This window comes from Chelmon rostratus, chromosome 20, assembly GCF_017976325.1.
Source record: "Chelmon rostratus isolate fCheRos1 chromosome 20, fCheRos1.pri, whole genome shotgun sequence".
In the NCBI taxonomy this organism is placed as follows: domain Eukaryota; kingdom Metazoa; phylum Chordata; class Actinopteri; order Chaetodontiformes; family Chaetodontidae; genus Chelmon; species Chelmon rostratus.
In genome coordinates this window covers 11,643,350-11,661,848 of record NC_055677.1, presented here as the reverse complement: position 1 = coordinate 11,661,848, position 18,499 = coordinate 11,643,350, and the positions used below count along the sequence as shown (strand labels likewise).

At 41.0% G+C, this 18,499-nt stretch overlaps 3 protein-coding genes across 6 annotated transcripts in view; 1 reads left to right on the top strand and 2 right to left on the bottom strand.

Moving 5' to 3' along the window:
• Positions 1-1,921: 1,921 nt before the first annotated feature.
• LOC121623904 (somatomedin-B and thrombospondin type-1 domain-containing protein) lies at positions 1,922-5,749 on the top strand. The gene is made up of 5 exons (XM_041961428.1): positions 1,922-2,493; positions 3,490-3,684; positions 3,866-3,944; positions 4,568-4,744; positions 5,091-5,749. Exons 1-5 carry the CDS (start codon positions 2,271-2,273, stop codon positions 5,206-5,208), a joined length of 792 nt encoding a protein of 263 aa, XP_041817362.1. The 5' UTR covers positions 1,922-2,270; the 3' UTR covers positions 5,209-5,749.
• On the bottom strand, positions 5,378-10,448 carry terf1 (telomeric repeat binding factor (NIMA-interacting) 1). Of its 3 annotated transcripts, none has more exons than XM_041961425.1 (10): positions 10,255-10,442; positions 9,336-9,431; positions 8,657-8,784; positions 8,323-8,409; positions 8,063-8,212; positions 6,850-6,959; positions 6,718-6,744; positions 6,472-6,569; positions 6,211-6,284; positions 5,378-6,059 (listed from the first exon to the last, which is right to left on the bottom strand). In XM_041961425.1, the coding sequence occupies exons 1-10, from the start codon at positions 10,427-10,429 to the stop codon at positions 5,898-5,900; spliced, it is 1,107 nt and encodes a 368-aa protein (XP_041817359.1). In that variant the 5' UTR covers positions 10,430-10,442; the 3' UTR covers positions 5,378-5,897. The 3 variants fall into 3 exon arrangements, with proteins under 3 accessions (XP_041817359.1, XP_041817361.1, XP_041817358.1); XM_041961427.1 differs by having other exon boundaries at positions 5,380-6,059; positions 8,063-8,215; positions 10,382-10,448; XM_041961424.1 differs by having other exon boundaries at positions 5,381-6,059; positions 8,063-8,215.
• A 5,114-nt stretch (positions 10,449-15,562) lies between these two features.
• Positions 15,563-18,499, bottom strand: part of kcnb2b (potassium voltage-gated channel subfamily B member 2b) — a 76,096-nt gene continuing 73,159 nt past the window's right edge. Inside the window, exons 2-3 of one of the 2 annotated variants that reach the window (XM_041961711.1) lie at positions 16,156-17,554; positions 15,563-16,101 (exon numbers count right to left, since the gene is read on the bottom strand). In XM_041961711.1, the coding sequence (XP_041817645.1) occupies positions 15,563-16,101; positions 16,156-17,554 (1,938 nt within the window). Of the gene's footprint in view, positions 17,555-18,499 lie in introns of both variants that reach the window. The other variant, XM_041961710.1, reaches the window with a different exon arrangement.

Genomic DNA, 18,499 nt, shown 5'->3' with positions numbered 1-18,499 from the left:
TTTCTCCTGTTAATCAATCACCTGCCAGCGACATGCCCCTTCCTAATGAGATAAAACAATTAGCCTAGCTAAGGTTGTCACAGACATGCCTCTCCAGAATTAAAGTAAATGAAATGAATCTGTCATCTACCGTTCACCTGCACTCTATGTCAAGGGTTATACATTGAGGTCACACCCTGGTCTAGAAATAGTGTACAGTGGAGCTCCACCCCACTGTTTCACAGTCCTGCACCCAGACTGAAGCTAAAAGAGTTATCCTGTAAAGAAATAGTTACACAATTTGGGAAATACATTTATTAATTTACCATAAAGACTACAAACAGGGGAAAAGCAGCACCTCTTAAGCTAATGATCATGTATTTCATGTATTTTTCTAAATCTGTAGTAGTTTTACCAGGGGTTATGTGTGACTATTTATTGGCAAGGTGTAGTCACCTCCTGGAGTATTGTCACTATGAAACTGCCAAGCAACATGTCCTTTTTACACTCTGGTTTTTGTAAGGCTCGAACAAATGCTATGTATATATTTGTAAGCTTTAGAAGAGCTGGTAGGTGGATTTTTAAAAATCCTGTCTTTATGCTAAGGTAAGCTAGTTGGCACAGGCATGAGAGGTACTTCTCTTCTGATTTAACTCTCAAATGAAGCAAATAAGCTTTTTGCCAGAATGTCGACAACTAAATAACATATCAGATAACTATTTTTATGCATGGCTTGGGTAAGGCCATTTAAGCAAAAATACACCTTTACACTGATGACACTGTCATTTATATTCATACTCCCTCCATACAGGTGCAGGTGGAGCAAGAGCTTCAGACTAAATTTCAGTCATTACAAACAGCTCTGAGTTTAAAATGTGTTTTCAATGCCCAGAATGTGAAGTTCATTGTCTTCTGAAAAGCTTACCTACAGTTGCTTGTTGATGTGAGCATTTTACGTCCGATGGTAAATCCACTGAAAGGGTGCCCTGGTACAGGTACTTGGGTATAGGGTCAGATGACAAGCCTTTATTTAATGTACATTGTATGTATTGATAATCTAGTTAGGTAGCTCAAAGTGAGGATTGGCTCTTATTTTAGAAATAAATCCTACTTTTTGGCAAGACAAAACACTTTATTAAAGTGATATATTGTATATATCTTCTAAAGATATACAACCTCTTCCATTTTACAGAGCGTGGATTCAACAAACAATGCATCTCTATGTTTCAGTACAAATGCAAAGTCTCACCATTGCATTCTTTCATTAGAGATATCTATATCTGCTGATGCATTCAAGGCCACCATAAAAAAAATGTGTTGAGGGAGGCATGTGGGTATTTTTCTTAAGAGGCCACTGTGTTTGAATGAGTGTTCTTCTGTATCTAATGTTATGTTGCATTTTGATATGTATGGCTACAACGTCAGCCTCTTTTGCAAACACAGTTTTTGATATTAATGGTACTTCTTGGTAACACAAAGGTAAAATGAAAAAAATGAATTCAATAAAGGAACAATGTGTAACATAAAAAGTCATGTCTGAAGTGTTGGGATTTCTGGTAGATTACAATAACAATAGTAAGAGAATGAGAAAAAGGGAGAGAGGTGAGAACCAAAGGGTGGCTTTACAGCGCTCAGCAGGCCCCCTGGCACAATTGTCTGGAGACCTGCCAACTGCTCACATTCTTCCCTTTCTTTCAGGACTCGGAGGTCTGGGGTGGCAGAGAGTGACTGGGCAAGGCCGGCAGATCAGGGTCACGGTAATTCTGCAGGGAGAGCATAAGAAAGAAAAAGAGTAAACAACAATAAGACCAGGTGAGAGAGAGGCAAGAGAGAGAGCAGAAGCAGGAGGCAAAACACACGCCAAACTCACCAGCCCACCCCTCCCTCGCCGTCATTGTCTCCTCCCTTGTGCGATCGACTGAAGGGAGGTGCTCAGCTGGGAACAAGGAGAGAGAGAGTGACACCAGCTCTAAGGGAGAGGCCACACACACAATGTGAGAGACATGGGAGTCTGATCAGAGCTGGAATGGGGTGTTCTGTACTGTAGGTTGCTCTGCAGACCTGTTTCTGGAGGGAAACAGAGGGGCTGGACACAGGAGAAGGACACAGGAATTCCAGGTCACAAGGGCTCCTGTGGCTGAGCACAGTCTTGGCTGGTATTCCAACCTCTCCCTCTCACGGTCATGAGTGTGACAGGGCAGGAATAAATACAGTTAGAAATAAGAAATTATACATCAGAGCAACTAAGAGGTTAGTATTTCACTTCAGGGGTCTGGCCTGACCCCCTCGTGATGGGATCCTCTGTGGAGTTTGCCTGCTTGCTGCTGGTGGTTGCCACTCTGGGAAAGAACCACATGGTGTCTGGAGGTTGTTCGGGGAAATGCTGCCGGGGCAGGGACTTGAGCTGTTTGACCACTGACTGGAGGATGGACCGCGTGTATGGGACGTGCTACTGCGACGAGGGCTGCGTCAGGACCAAGGACTGCTGCTTCGACTACTTCACAGAGTGTCCAGGTGAGGGATGAATGGAGGGACCATGAGAATGAATCATGAGGAGGTACTGTTTGTTTTTTTGCCCACACCTTAACTATATGACACCAGTGGGAGATAACCTGCTGCATGAGATAACCCGAACTCTTGCTAAAGATCTATCAGACAGAAGATAAAGATGGAGAAGAACATTTATTTTCAGTACCTGGTCGTTACTGCGCTGCTTATCGCAGAGATGGCAAAAGGTGGAGATGTTCCAAATTCATCCCAGGCATGTGAAATTGTTTGCACACATTTATCTTCAGAGGTGACGTCCTGTCAAACACTCGTGGGTTGTGTTCTGTAGTCTTCACCTTCTAACTAATGGTAGTGCAAATTCAACACTTATTTCTCTTCTGTAACATGTGTCATGGCTGTTCCATCTCAAAACGGCAATAATCAGTTCAGCAAATAACCCCGGCAGCTCTGCGTCTAACCTCATTTCAGTGGACTGGCCCACATAATGGAATTAGTGCAAATATTTGAAGAATGTGATTCTGTCAATCAGTTGTAGCAATTACAGTTCCAGTCAAACAAGCCGAGCGTACCTAATATGTGTTACAGGCCGGTAGTCACTAAATCTGCATGCTTAATACATCAAAGCTTGGTCATTGAGCACGGTGAAAAGAAGTGAAAAGAAAAATCACAGGACTTGCTGATTGAACGGGTTGCTCACTTGGCATGCTCTCAAACTACTTGTAGTAGAACAGGAAACCCTAATTCTACAAGTCACAATCAATGCTTCATTGATCTTCAGTTATTTCCTGAATATTTAGCTCCATTACACTGTTTCACAGGAAGACTGTAATTATGCAGTCTGCAAGAACTCTGCAAGGTTTCACTTTTACTCAGGAGCCTCACCTCTGCACACACAGTGAACTTCGGTGTCCAGCATCTCTTGAGACCCACCGCAGTTTGATTGTTTGCTACCATAGAGGATATCCTGTAATAATCTCCCACAATGTGGGTGTCCACGTCCAGCTCAGGACTGTGCTGTGAGCGACTGGAGCTTTTGGAGCGGCTGTGCCAAGCCCTGCCGGCCCTCAGTGCGCGTCCGTGTCCGCCACATAGAGCAGCAGCCCAGCAACAGTGGAGAGGCCTGTCCCAGCCTGGAGCAGCGAGGAGGCTGCAGGGAGTACAGAGACCACCAGGGCCGCCACTGTGGACGCAACTCAGGTTCACACATACATGAATATTACCTGGTTGTACTATATCTGCAGTTACAGCTTACTGCTTTAATTTGATTTAATGTGTATTTTTCCCTGTGTGTAAAGTTAAGACAACTTTTGGACTTGGACCTTAAATGGGCTGAATCTGAACATCCTAACAGAAATACTGCATTGGTTTCTCTTATCAGGGCCTGCATTCATCACCAGCATGGAGTTTGGCAAGGGAAGGCCCAAGCATGACAACTATGGAAACCCCCTAGACCCTGGGTATGTTTTCTATCATGCTGCTAAGAAGGTTCCCTAAGTATTCTGAAACCACATGACCTCAGGTATCTTTAAATTCAAGAGTTGAAAAGTTCACCAATGCTGCCAGGGGTTACCTTCAGTTTTATCATTATGCTGTGTAACCCAAACCATTTTGAAAAAAAAAGATTATCTTTTCTCCATCTGCGTGAGCTACCAGTAGGTGTTTGCTCACCTGGACGTCTGTCTACAAACCATTATATCAAGCAATGCTGAGGGGGCTGCCCACAATCCTTTGAAATTAAACACTCAGACTTTAATGAGGACTGTCACATGAAAAGCACATGCACAAAGGGTCTAGATGACAGTGGGTGAGTTACTGTGTGCAGCTTACGGTGTACCCATTGGCTGAATTGGTGTTATTATATTTCATAATGGTCTCGACTACACTACCCTGAATTAAGAAATTATGATTAGTTCTTTTAGTGCACGGGTGAAGCAAATTATCTTTATGCCAGGCACAAACTGGGTGATGTCCTCCTATTGTGTACTTTAAGGATTTACTTTTGTCCTCTATCTTGATTCATTGGTCCTAGCATCCCAGGAGTGACTGTGCGACCCTCTTGACTGGTCCCTTCTCCCCTCAGGTTCTGTGTGGAATTCACACTGGAGTCCCGGACACCCCACTGTACAGTGGAGAACCGACCACACACACACTGGATGCGCTACATAACAGAAGGCTTTAAAGTGTGTGTGGTGTGTGAACCTCCTGCCATGCAAAACAATAGTGGCAGCTGCCAAGGAGACGGTCAGGAATCAGACAAGTATGAAGTTATGGACCTTTACATGCGCGTTCTCTCAGTAATGTTAAGCTTGCATATTTATATGTGCAGGGTCAGGTTTGTACAAACTGGATTATTGAAAATGACAAAAACAGTATCTTGTTTATTTTTTTCTAGTTTGGCCATTTTATCAATCCCAAATTCATTTAACATTCAGAATTAAGCGAAAATAATCTGAACTATTTACCAATTACACCTAATATGCCTTTTAAAAAGGTACTAAATCTGTGAAACATCTACCTCTTGTACTGCACAGATGTGAGTGGGTGCAACTATGCACATGGCGGTGTGAAAACCATTGACATTTGGGGCTGTGACTGTCTTGCAGAGAAGCTGTGCTCCACTGGCAGGCGGTGGGGAACCACCAGTGCAGCGGGACATGGAAGAAGATCCAGAAAACCCAGCGGTGCAACTGTCCGCCACAACACAGCTTTGTCTTCATCTGATCCAAACCAAGCACCGTAGAACAATACTCTGATCTGGTGATCACAATAATACTTCGCAGCCAAGCTCACCTCGTCAGTAAAACTGAAATACTGTTCAGATCAGAAGCCTCAATACAGCAAGCTTTCAATACCAAGAGATTTAAGACTCCAGGGTGGTGCAATGCAACGTTGTCTCTATTAAACATGCTACACATTGTGATAAAAGCATTTTCAAATCACTGTGTACATTCCCACTGTTCTGTGTAACTCTGCAGCATACTGTGTAGACATTGTTATAACTTGTACAGTATTTCACCTTTTTCTAGGAGACTATAAGCATCTACCAAAATTGATTTTACTTCTCTTCAATGAAACAAGCCACTCTATCAATTTTCACAACTTTATGGCAAAAATATTTAACTTAAAATTGTTAAAACATTTTACATTTGTATTGTGATTATGCATTAAAAAAAAAAAAAACATACCATGAAAAGTTCTCTATCATAGACACAAATGGCAACAGCCCAATTCATTTTTCTGTGTTGAGTGCCCTCTGGTGGTGTGACATTTTCCTGGTACAAACAGAGCAGGATAACAACAATAACATGCAATACAGGCTGGAAAGGGTTAAATTAGTGGACCAGCTAAGTCAATATTTTTTACTTCCTGGTAAGTTGCTACATCTTTAGAGTTTGAGAGGCACTTCCTCCTCAGCTGACTTCATTTGCCCTCATTAGAACTCTCCAGCGGTCTTTGAGCATGGTGCCAGTGCGTCCTTCAAAGTCATAATCCATTAATATGCGAGACCACTTGCCCTGGCCGTGCTGTTTAACACCTTTCTTCAGGTATTTGTCCAGCTGGGAAGTCCATTTCTTATGAGAGAGAAAAAAAGTACGACATAAACTTCAATTTTATATATTTTCAGGAATTCCAACCAAAGGAAAGGCAGCATTTGAGTGATGCTTGATAAATTCACTTGATTTGGGATTAATTAACTTGAATTAACTATATGGTTTTATTTACCTGAGGTGCTTTTCTTGTTTTTTTATTATTCTTTTTGGTGTCCACTGACTTCTGAGACGTCATCTGAGATAATTCTGTTGGTGGAAGGTTTCACATTCTCCTTAGTTCTTGATCACATTTAGAAATATATACAAAATATAATGTGCTGGTGAATCTATTCTACATTTGATAGAAGACGAAACTGTTGTTGTATCAGATAAAAGCAAATACAAGCTGTTTTAAACAGAAATATCAAACACAGAGTAAAATAATAAAACTTACCACTCATGGGGATTCTCCTGACAGAGACAAAAGGCTTCTTGCACGAATCAGGTTTCCATAAATCAGTCATTTTGGTTGGCAGTAATTTCCGTTTTGTTCTGTGGAAGTGTAATACAGAGTGAAAAAAATAACCTGTTACTGCATATTTGCCCTCTAGTATTTAGGACCACCTGCTGATTTCTAACCAAACACAGACAGCAAAGGTTTCTTACTGCGAAGACATGTTCAATGCTCATTTCTACTAACCTCAAACATACAGTGTTCTCCTCCCTCCTGTTAGGACATACATGTAAAGTACAATTTTGAGTACAGAACAAAAATGGACTGTGTGCTAATGTTAAAAAGATACAACTCTGTGCGTTAAAGGTCATTTCCTACTTTCTATCCTCTGTTGATACGTTGGCTGTTTCTGACGGACAGCTGTCCTCTGTCTCCGCGTCCTCCAAACCCTCCATGTTCTGTGATGTCTGGAGCATCTTTGTGGCTGCCTGATAGATGATGGAAAGGCAGACAGAAATGCACACACTTGCATAAATTATGTTACTAAATACTGCCATTTTATACTCTACCAAAACAATTAATTTTCAGGTATCGCTATAATGTGAAAGCAAAACTAACGATGCCTGTAATTACAACACCCTTCCCAGTTTAACCTTGGTCAGCAGCCTCCAATGTAAATCATGCTTGAAACTTTCATGAATAAGCGAGTCTGCTAGACCCTGAGGAGGGCTCTCCGGAATGTAGCAGTTCGCCCTTCCAACTAATTTTGATGACAAATTGTCAATTAACTATGACTGATAATGTCACATCAGCACCTTCAGTTGGTCAAAGCGCCATTAATCAGAAGGACGAGGGCCGAGCTGAGCAGGTCGGCTCGCAAGATCGAGAGGATTTATCGAGTGGCAAAATTTGTTTGTTAAACCGTGCTGTTGGCTGGAGCGATTGGACACCTTATGAATGTGTGACGGAAGACTCCACCACACAAACAGCTGAGCAGCAAAAACCTCACTATTCGTTTTACACTTAGTCGGATTAAACGACAGATGTGTTATAAGTCAAACCAGCACATACAGCACCACTCAAAGTATATTTTTCATTTGTGAGCGATGAGGGGACAAATGCTCGTGGTCGATGTCTTGCCCCAAAACTGCATACTTTCTTGTACAGCTATTCTCATTCTGTTTTTTCAGTGAGACAAAGTAGATCTTTAACTTGACATTAGTACGAGTCCTGCAAGGCCAGCCATATTAACCAGATGTATAAATGTTTATTATCATGATAAATAAACCAAATAAATCTAACCCCTGGAAGAAAATCTTCCAAGTAACAAATGCAAAACTAGTTTTTAATATTTCAAAAAAAAAAAAAAAATAAATAAAACATTTTCTGAGCACCAGTTAGAGGTGGATTGGGCAGACAACCCTGACAACAAAAAAAAACAAAAACAAAAAACCACCAAGATGCTGTGTAAAACAAGAGTAAAAAAGACTGACAGCTTGCTAATCCTTTTTGACATGTACTCAACTGACAACAGTACACAGATAATATATTTAATGTCATGTCATTTAATGTGAATGATCAGGTCCTGTACCTTGAGAAGGTAGTCACATGGGTTCTTCTCCAAGAAGGCATCCAAGTAAGACTGTACTGTCTCCAGCAGGCGGCTGAAGCTGAAGCTCGTGAGGAATGGGTGATATATTTCCCTCTGTGTCACTATTGTTGAAAGCTTGACTCTTAAGTTCTGCTAAAAAATGTCAGTTGCTGAGCATTAAAATCAGTCTATGCCACCAAATATTGCAGCATTGATGCTGTGCTTTTAAAAAGAAAAGAGACAATAACGGACATACAGACCTGTGGGAATCCGTGATTATTCTCAAACCACTTGAGGGCAGAGGAGGCAGAAGATATCTGGCCTTTCTCCATGCACACAGCCACAGACTAGGAGTAGGGAAAATGCATTAGATACATAACAGTTAAAATGATCACAAAGCATGCCTCTGTGACATTAGGACTTAAACTGGACTTGCTTATTCACTGAACTGGTGATATCAATCCATTAGAGTCAGCAGACTGTAGTGTTGTCCAGAATTACTTTTAAAATCACACCAGCACACACTTAAAGCAATGTCTGTACATTCTCCGGTCTTGTGTACATAAACCTTCCCAAACAATCCATTATGATTACCTGGACAAGCAAAAGGATGGTAACGTTTTTGAACAAGCTTTTGTCTGCTACGGTGTCCTCTAGGTTGGGCCAGATTTTGGCAGCAGACATCAGAGGCATCACACGGGCATCCTCTTCAAACTGGACATCTGGGGGAAACCAGTGTATTACAAGGTAAAACCAGACTGTTATGGTTTTTATGAATGTGTGTTTTCTGACATTACAATTGTTAAAGCAAAGCAGCTCATCAAAACATTGACTCTATGGCTGTAATACTGCATCTGTGCAGTTTTACTGGAGTGTTAATTTGGAATCAATATCAACTGGTAAACATCATTTGGTATAAACTGTAAACAGACCCCCCCATAATACATTTTTCTCATATAAATTATTTTTCTAAGAAATTAGCAAAGTGATTTGAGACTTTTGGATATATTGCATTTAATCATGATTTATGTAAATGCAAAGTTTGAAAAACAAATGGCTGTTGCTGCTGAGAAGCCGTGGCAGGTCATTATAGTTTTCTACAGGAATGTACTGCATGGATGCTGCAAGATGCACACTACAGATGCAACTCCCTGCAGTAGCAACTTTCAATCAAAAACATGCAAACATTTTTGCTGCACAGAGATAATGTGAGTAGATGTAGAAAGGCATAATTAAGAGGGGGGCCTAAGTTGTTTCTGACTGTGCAACTTACCCAATTGCTTTCCATGCATGACTCTGGCAAGGAAGGCACTTATCATCATTTTTTCATCATGAACCTCTCCTTTCAGAGATGAACCCTGACACATGGCTTTAAAAAAGGAAACATAAACAAATTCACAAGAAAGGCTTAATGAATTTTCTAAAGATACTTTTATAGTGTCTCTGTAGTACACAACAACTGTTCCCATCCTCATTACTGACATGGCAAATTTTAATCCAGGTATCAGCAGTAAAACGTATGATAATTTGTTCATTATGGCAGTAATAATGATTCACAGAGATGTGCTATTTTATCTGTGGAACATAAGCAACCTCTAAGGATATACAAAGACTGCAGAAATAAGTCCCAGTGTAGTCATAAAATTGCGTGAGAAGAGTTTAAATTGATGCGCTAACATGACGCCATTAATATCAAGGTATATATTCAGAATCTGTCGGACAACTCAAGATTCGAACAGCTGTTGCTGGCCTTCATGAAGATAAAACTGGAGTGGCTACAATAACATACAGTAAATTGTGAGTAGTGCAAAATTAATTGAGAAAGTTGCGAGCTCACGGAAATCTTTAAGGCACAAGCGTTACTAGAATGAAACAACCTAACAGCTTTATTTTGATTTTGAACTTAACCTTGAATGTTTTACTCCGGGTTTTGGTTGTTAGCCACATGGTATTTTAAATTATGCTCGCCGTTTGCCTACAGTTTCCGGTTGCAGCTATTTTACGACGTTGTTTCTGTTTTGTCAGTTTGTTTACATAATAATAATAATAATAATAATAATAATAATAATGTAATTTGAGTTAACGAATTCCCAAAACTTCGCTACCACCAGTATCTCCAGACCCACTGGAGTTAGCTTACGAAAAACAGCAACGTAACTATGCTAATGCGTTGTTAGCTGTGAATAACTTACCCTCTAAAGTCGAAAGCGTTTCATTGAATTCATCAAGTTTGCCTTCCTTGAAATGTCGACACAGACGAACAAACATGAAGTCCAACGTCCACCTTGTAACGACATCAGTAACACGTGAAAAACTTACACTTCCATCCATAGCAGTACCGCTTTCATTCTTTGTTTCCGACTCCATGTTTACATTTACAAATTGCTTACGCTTTTGGAAGTTTCACTTCCTCCTTTTCTTCTTGGGAAGTTGTTTGATTTCCGCGCGCTTTAGCGTTTGTCGGCGTCGCTTGATCTGCCTGCACCGCCACATGGTGGTTTGGAGGAGTAACTGCAACGCTTGCATACGATATATCAGCGACAAAAAACAGACAAACAAAACCAACAAAAAACAGGGCATTAGACTGCATTACAGTGAAATATGTGTATGTGTACGTTTTTTTAACAGGCATGCAATCGATCAAATGATCTTATTCTGCTATGCCATTTGCCAAAACACAACTCAAATTACACATTTTGCCACAGAATAAAGCTTGTTTCAAAATCTTAAACATGCCAATATTACATGTTATTGTCATGCGTAGGTAATATCTGCACTCACTTTACACAAGTCAAAATTAATAATGTCTCTGGTATGTAGGCTCAAAAACTGTAGAAGAAAATCTTGAAAAAAAAGGAAAGACAAGTCATGAAGTTTTAAGAAAAATTGCTTTCTTTTCTAGGTTGCAAGATTAGCCTTGTTCAAAACTTACAGCTACACCAGAGCCAAGTTTTGGACATTAAAAATTTGCCTTTTATATATTGAAACTTGCTATGCAATCAATGCTGTAATTACAATCCTCCCTTTAGTAGTTACTGCCATTCTAGTCCCATATGATGCAATAAATACAGTGTTAATAGGCCAGTACATTAGTATAATGTATTGTTAGGTTAATATGCATTATTGACCTCTTAAATTGTTTTAGAGTGAATGGGTTCCCTCTTTTTTTTCATCTTAAAGACACATCATGACAGAGCTTTTGGTTTTGACATTTGGGAGCACTGTTAATGTTCAATATCACTGTTTGGCAGCAGTACACAACATAAATGTGGATATCCATTAATTGCATCTAATGGAATGTAATACATTTCCCTCCAGTGATGAATCATTTATCAATCTTTCACGCCAGAATGCTGAGTTCTCTGCACTTTTGCATTTGAAAAACAACTTCTTCTTCTTCTTCTAACATGTTGCTGCAAATGCAGTATCAGTTTTAATTAGTTCTATGCATGCATATATGTGTATCATATTATGTAATGACCCTTAAGATGAAAAAAAAAGCACCCAGAAAATGCAGATGTGGCCTATAAAACAGCACATTTGTAGAGTGTAGAGTGGAGGACACCAGCCACACAAACACATGAGTTATATACACATTTATTTGTTATTCTGCATATGCTAATAGACGTAATGGGGAACAATGCTCTACAGAAATGTTGACATACATGTACCATAACAAAGTGTTCTGTGGTCACATAATTGTTTGGACTACTACATGCATACAAAGATGTTGCTTTGTACAGAAACAGTCTGCAGCTCAGAATGTGTCTAATGATAATTTTCTCCAAAGCTGAACAGAGGAAAAAAAATCCAAAAAACAAACGAAAAAATGTAAGAGGCAGAATACACAGAGAAATAAGAAGAACCAATGCTTTATGTATTTCAGGGAGCAAGGTTTGGTAAGCACGCATGAGTGACACAGACAATACCCATTCTCTCAGAGAAAATAAAGACACAACCTTTCCACTCTGTACAGTATCACAGATGATAATGCCATTGTGAGACAGTAAGACAGAGCACAGTCCATTAGCTGTCAGCTCACAGAATTAATTTCAGTATCCACACAAACATCATTCCAAGGGAATACAGCTGATCAACCCAAATCCCTTGTTTCTCTACCCTACCTGTCAAAATGAAGGATTACTCGAGGCTAACACAGAGACATGGTTACTCCAAACAAGGGATGAAGGGAAAGAAAACATTAAATTGAACATACAGGTAAAGAAAAAAAGGGTTCTAACAAGAAGGCTTTCATCTAACCTTCCTCCATAGAGAAAAAGAAAAAAGACAAAAGAAAACAACCACCACTGACATTTTACTTTGGAGAGTACCAAAGAGTCTGAGTTTCCACTGAGGGATCAGTAATTTCACATGAACGATAATTCCATGAATCTCTGATTACGGTGTTAAACTATGTCGGGCTGTGCGTACAGTATGTGCACAGACAAAAGGAAATATGGACCACAACTGATCACTGATGTGATGTAACCATTAGGGAGGACCCCATTTCACCTCTCCTCTTAACTCTCATAGCCTTCCCTTAGCCTAGTCTTCCTTTTACCCTCTGATCGCTGTTCCTGAGGGCATGCCATGGGGTTAAAGCCTCTGAAGCTGTAGGGATTGGAGCACTCAATGGTGTCAGCATGGGAAATAATCAGATGTATCAGTTCAGTGACAGTAGAGATCTTTTCCTGCCTGCCAGTGGTCAGTTGGACACACCACTCCCCTCCTGCCTACGTCTCAGCTCTTAAACTCCGACAGTCAAACTTCTGTCCCTCTGTTTGTGCTCCTTCCTGCCTCACTGAAGACCGATGAGGGTGGACACTGAATGTGGTACACAGATTACCCAGGAGGAGGGAGAAATATTGCCGCTCCTTACTCCAGGAGACAAGACATCAATGTGGATTTGACAACATCACCTTTCAAAAAGTACAGAAGTAACTAGTTGACATTAGCTGTTAAAGAAAAAACAGAGAATCTATCCAATCGGAACATCAGAGAGTTATAGAAAACCTGAGAACTCAATAACATTACTTGTATCTATTACATAAAGACCTGATTTCTCCTATAAAATTAGAATTTTCTGTACAGCGCTATATGAACAAAGCAAAATGACTTGCTGCCTTCTCATAAACAGCAGTGTTATGAAAAGGCACGCATCATTTCAACCACCGTATGGCAGGAAATTGTGGTCGTGCTCCATTTTGGTTTAGAAAAAATAGAATCATTCTCAACGTTAATTCACAAAAAACATAAAATCCTTTGTGTGTGGCCATTGAAATTATCTTAATATCTTCCATAGACATTTGTTAGATTTTTTAAATGGAAATCTAACAACACTATAAAAGGCCAAAAGTGGTCAATTTGGATCCCTCTTCCCACAGATAATCAAATTTGAGGTCCATTGATATCTGGCATTCAGGTGCTTGACAGCATATGCCAACCATATAACATGAAAAAGTAAAAGTCAAATTCTCATTTGCATTGTTTGTGAGATTCTGGTAGTTGTAATACTGTTTTGCCTCATATTAAAGATATAACATTTGAAAAATACAAGTAATTTCTGCCTGTACACTTACAAATCCCATAGACAGAAAATAAAGTGCCACAATTCTTGGCCTGCATAGATTGCAGTATGCGGTATTGCACATTCCACACCTCTCTGTGAGAACAAAAACAAACAAACAAAACACTTCATGATAGTAATAATAATGATAATAAAAAGAAAGAAAACAATAAAACAAACAACCAAGAATTCAACAACGTACTTCGTGTCAGTACCTTTCTGGTTTGTGTGGCTTTCACAAATGCACTACTAGCACACTCAGCCAAGTGTCATGCTGAAACACTAAACAAATATTCCAGCAATAAAATTGGAATCAAAGGCAACATACAACGGATATTTTCAGTCAGTGTAAAACAAAAGTGATAAAGAAGACGAGAGAAAAAAACAAAAAACAAAAAAACCAACTCCTTTGGGTTTAAGTTTGACTGAAAATAGTTTCGCTCAACAGAAAACACAATAAATTACAGTCCAAGACACTACGGATATACAAAAAAAAAAAAAAAAAAAGATGCCTTAAACTCATCAGCAGGATCGGATAAACTTGCAGTAGTATGGAACAAATGTCAACAACGACATCAGGGTGCTGAGGGTAGGATAATGAAAACGCAGGTAAACAAACAGTAAGGAACAAAAAAAAAAAAAAAAAAATCCCATAACTACTGTCAGACTGCAGGTTATTACCATACATGTTACTATGCAGCTGAGATAGATGAAAGCTTGTCAGTGTGCTTGATTTGGTCCATTGATATCACAAGGAATATTGTCTTTTTTCTCTAACCCTTTAGAACTGCCAAAATATATGATTGTAATGTAAAGCATATATGTGTATGAATGACCAGATCTACTATACTGAATTCATAAATAGTCTTAAACTCTGTTTTATGGAATCTCACCTACCTACTGTAGAAGTTCTCTACAACCAATCTAGACCTACGTATTTCATATTTTATTCTTAAAGCTACTTTTAGATGTATATATCTGAAGTTGGAGAGTAAATAAGATTTATTTTTGTGATTTGGATGGAATCAAAAGGCTGAACGAGGAATAAAGCATCTTAAACCTTGTCCTTACCTCTGAAACCACGTGATAAAATATCTTCAATAGCGGCAGCATCTGATAGCTCCTGTCCTTACCGGGTTACGTGCGTATTTGGCAACTACAGATGTATTTGGTGTTTTTGTCCTTCTCACCCACCGTCATTAATTCCGTGACTGTATATCGGATGCTCAACTGAAAGTTCAACAGTCGTTATGAAAACCAAACGCAACAATGTCAACATTACAGTTTCATACACCATTTTTCACATGAAAAAACATTACAGGGTCGTCATGGGAACACTTTGCATTTCCACAAAAGGTAATGATATGTTTTTTTTTTTATAGGTCGCTACAATGCAACACCCAGTCTGAGGGCTCTCAGCTTCAAACCCCCCCCCCCATCCCTGCCTTTTCACATTACTAACATTTGTACCTTCAGTGACAGTTTTCCTTTGTCCGTCTGTGCATTGTCATTGCCTTAGATGTCCTAGTATTTACAGTGGAGCGCTTTCAGCAAACTAAGCACCGTAAAATATCTGTCTTTTTTAAATGCATGCTTTTTACAGTTGAGTCCCTCTGTGAATTTCCTTCTTTTGCTAGAAAAAGGAGCCTGTCATTATGTACATCGGGAGGACCAAAGTGTCTACACAGGTTGATGCATTCCCTCTGTTTTTTCGAGAGCCTCCTCTCTCTGTTTGTTCCAAAGTCATTCTCAAATCTGCACAAAGCGCTGCAGTTTCTTTTTCAGCAATACACAACAACACAAGTGAAAGGGACTTGTCATGCCATGCAAAAATATCTGTCACTACAACAGCACCCTTGTCTTTTCTTTCCGCTCTCCCACACGCCAGGCTGAGGTTGCAGTGGGTTTATTGTCGCTCAGAGCTTCTCTCACAGTCACATGCTGGTTTCACAGGTCGGAGACAGGCTGCCATCCCCGGGTATCAGGTGGATGTCGGATGTAAACATGTGGTTCTCTACTTTGTGTCCACTTTGGTTGCTGTCAGCCTTGACCTCCTCGCCTGCCCCAACCACGCCTTGGTTGCAATTTTGTGCTGCTGTCTTGGGTGACAAGGGTGCAATGGCTGCGCCCGCCACCTCCATCAGATGCTTTTCCTCGTGGTTCTCTGTGGATTGATCTTCATCGCCGGGTGGGGTGTCTACTACCAGCCTCTTAGGGGACAATGGGCAGGTCTCCTCCTCTGTGACTGGGAGCAGCTCCTCTGAACTCTGGATGAGCGGTGACATCTCTCCCCCGGGGGACTCGTCTTCCAGGATGCTGGAGCTCATGTCTCCAGGAGAGGTAGTGCTGGGCGGTGTTAGCGGGCCTTCGGCAGAGGTTTTGGTGAAGTTGACTTTCAACTCTTTTATTTTAAGAGGTTTGCTCCCTCTCAAAGAGCTCCGGATGTTCTCCACAGCACTGTCAAAGCTCTCCCCTTCCTCTATGTGGAGCTCTGATCCACCACCTGGGTTGACAGACTCATAGAGGCCATCTTTGAGAATGACGCCAGGAGAGCTGTGGTCGTCGCTGGCCCTCAGTTGGCTTAGATCCAAATGGGGTGGTGCCCTCAGGCGTCGGATTTGAGAGTCCACCGCCTCGTCCTCACCTGAGTTGGAGCCTTGTTGTCTAAAGTCTGCTGAACAGCTCGCAAAGTTCTCTGGTGAGGAGGGCTCGACCTCCTTCATCTCTAGCTCGACTTCCTCTTTTAATGTGAATTCAGGGCTGTGAGATTTCTTAGGTGAGACAGGGGCGGTCATGGTTGTGCTCAGAGTGCTCATGGAGCTTGTAGTGTTGAGGTTAGTGAAGGACTGCGACTTGGTCATCTGGTTGTACATCTCCTCCAGCTTCTGCACATTGAGGTGCTGTGGGGTCCTGTTCATCCGCTGGGGACTTCCAGTGGTGGTGATGGTTATACGATGAGGGGAGCTTTGCAGCAGAGACTCTGGGTTTCTTTTGTCTGGGGACTTCAGGTTCGTCTCGGAGCTTGCGTGCCTGGTTGAGCCGCCCCAGCGGTTAGGCGACAGATGGTTGTCCAGGGAGGTTTTGTCCTCTCCTTTCTCCACCACCACATCCATCAGTTCCATACTGCGGGCAAAGGCATCTTTTAGGTTCATTGACACAATGCTACCATTCCTCTTGGCTCTTTCCAGTGCCTCCCTCCTCTTGATGGCCTTCTCTTGCCTTTTCTGCTCCTTATAGAACTCAGAGAAGTTGTTGACAATAATGGGGATGGGTAGGGCAATTACCAGCACTCCTGCAATGCAGCAGAGCCCACCCACAATTTTTCCAAGTAAAGTCTGTGGGTAAATGTCACCATAGCCCACTGTAGTCATGGTAATGGTTGCCCACCAGAATGAGGCAGGAATACTGGTGAATTTAGTGGCGTCTTCATCTTTCTCAGCAAAGAAGACCAAGCTGGAGAATATCATGATGCCCATTGCAAGAAATAAAATAAGCAGTCCCAGTTCATTGTAGCTCCTTCTCAAAGTAAACCCGAGAGACTGCAAGCCCGTCGAGTGCCTGGCCAACTTCAGGATCCTCAATATTCTCATGATCCTGAATATCTGCACCACACGGCGCACATTTTGGAACTGCAGCACACTCTTGTTGGACTCGGTTAGGAAGATCGTGACATAGTAGGGCAGAATGGCCAGCAAGTCAATGACATTCAGCGGGCCTTTGAAGAACTTCCACTTGTTAGGGGAGGAGAGGAAGCGAAGGAGGTACTCCATGGTGAACCAGGCAATACACACGGCCTCCACGTGGGCCAGCTGGGGGTTGTCATTGGCATGGCCGTACTCGTCTGTGACCTGGAGCTCCGGTAAGGTGTTGAGAGACAAAGCAATGGTGGAGAGGACGATGAACAGGATCGAGATGATGGCTAGAATCTGAAAAGAGAGCACAGAAGCGAATGAAAAATGAGTGTGATTCCGAGAAATTCCTTCATGGTCATGTGGAAAATGACTTTCATTGTCATTGTTAATAGACTGGAACAAGAGGGTAAATATTCAGAATTGATATAAACACACACTACATATGCACGAGTCATAAAATGTTGACTCAATCTTGTGTTGTTCAGTCAATCTATCACTTTGTCTGTCAATCATTCATCATATTATGGCTCAGTCGTTTGTGATAGATATGGGATACACTGTGAATAATCATAGGTGTCTGATTTGATTTAGGGACAGAAAAAGATGCATAAATAGAGGCTTAGAGGCTGAGTATAAATGATATGAATCTAATGGAGTGCCTGTCTTTGCTTAAAAGGCGCTATGGGTGTGTTTTTGAATAAAAATGAGACCTCCTAATGCATTAGAACTATAAAGCATGACTGTTTATAAGGACAAATGAAGGTAGCATTGTAATATAAAATGACAAAAGAAGGTACCAGATGATCAAATCTTTGAATGAATGAAGCATTGTAGGATAGATTCTTCAACAACTGTCAGATTTAAATAAGGGGAAATAACTAGGCCAGACATCTATTTTGGAAATAGATGAATGTGTGTGTGTGTGTGTGTGTGTGTGTGTGTGTGTGTGTGTGTGAGAGAGAGAGAGAGAGGGAGAGAGAGAGAGAGGGATCCCATCTATAACAGGTGAAAGAAAAAAAAGATTTTGGCTCCACCTGTTGGCAACAGTGTAAAACTCCCTCCATCTGTCTCAGAATATAATTTATTACTTAAAGTAACAAAAGAATAGTAAGTGCAAACAAGTTTTTGAACACTTCCATTTGTTCTCATGAAATTAAAATGGAAACATAATGCTTTGATATTGTTTCCTGTGCCTTCTGCTCAGTACGGGGGTGGGTAAGCATCCTGCATAATCCTGTG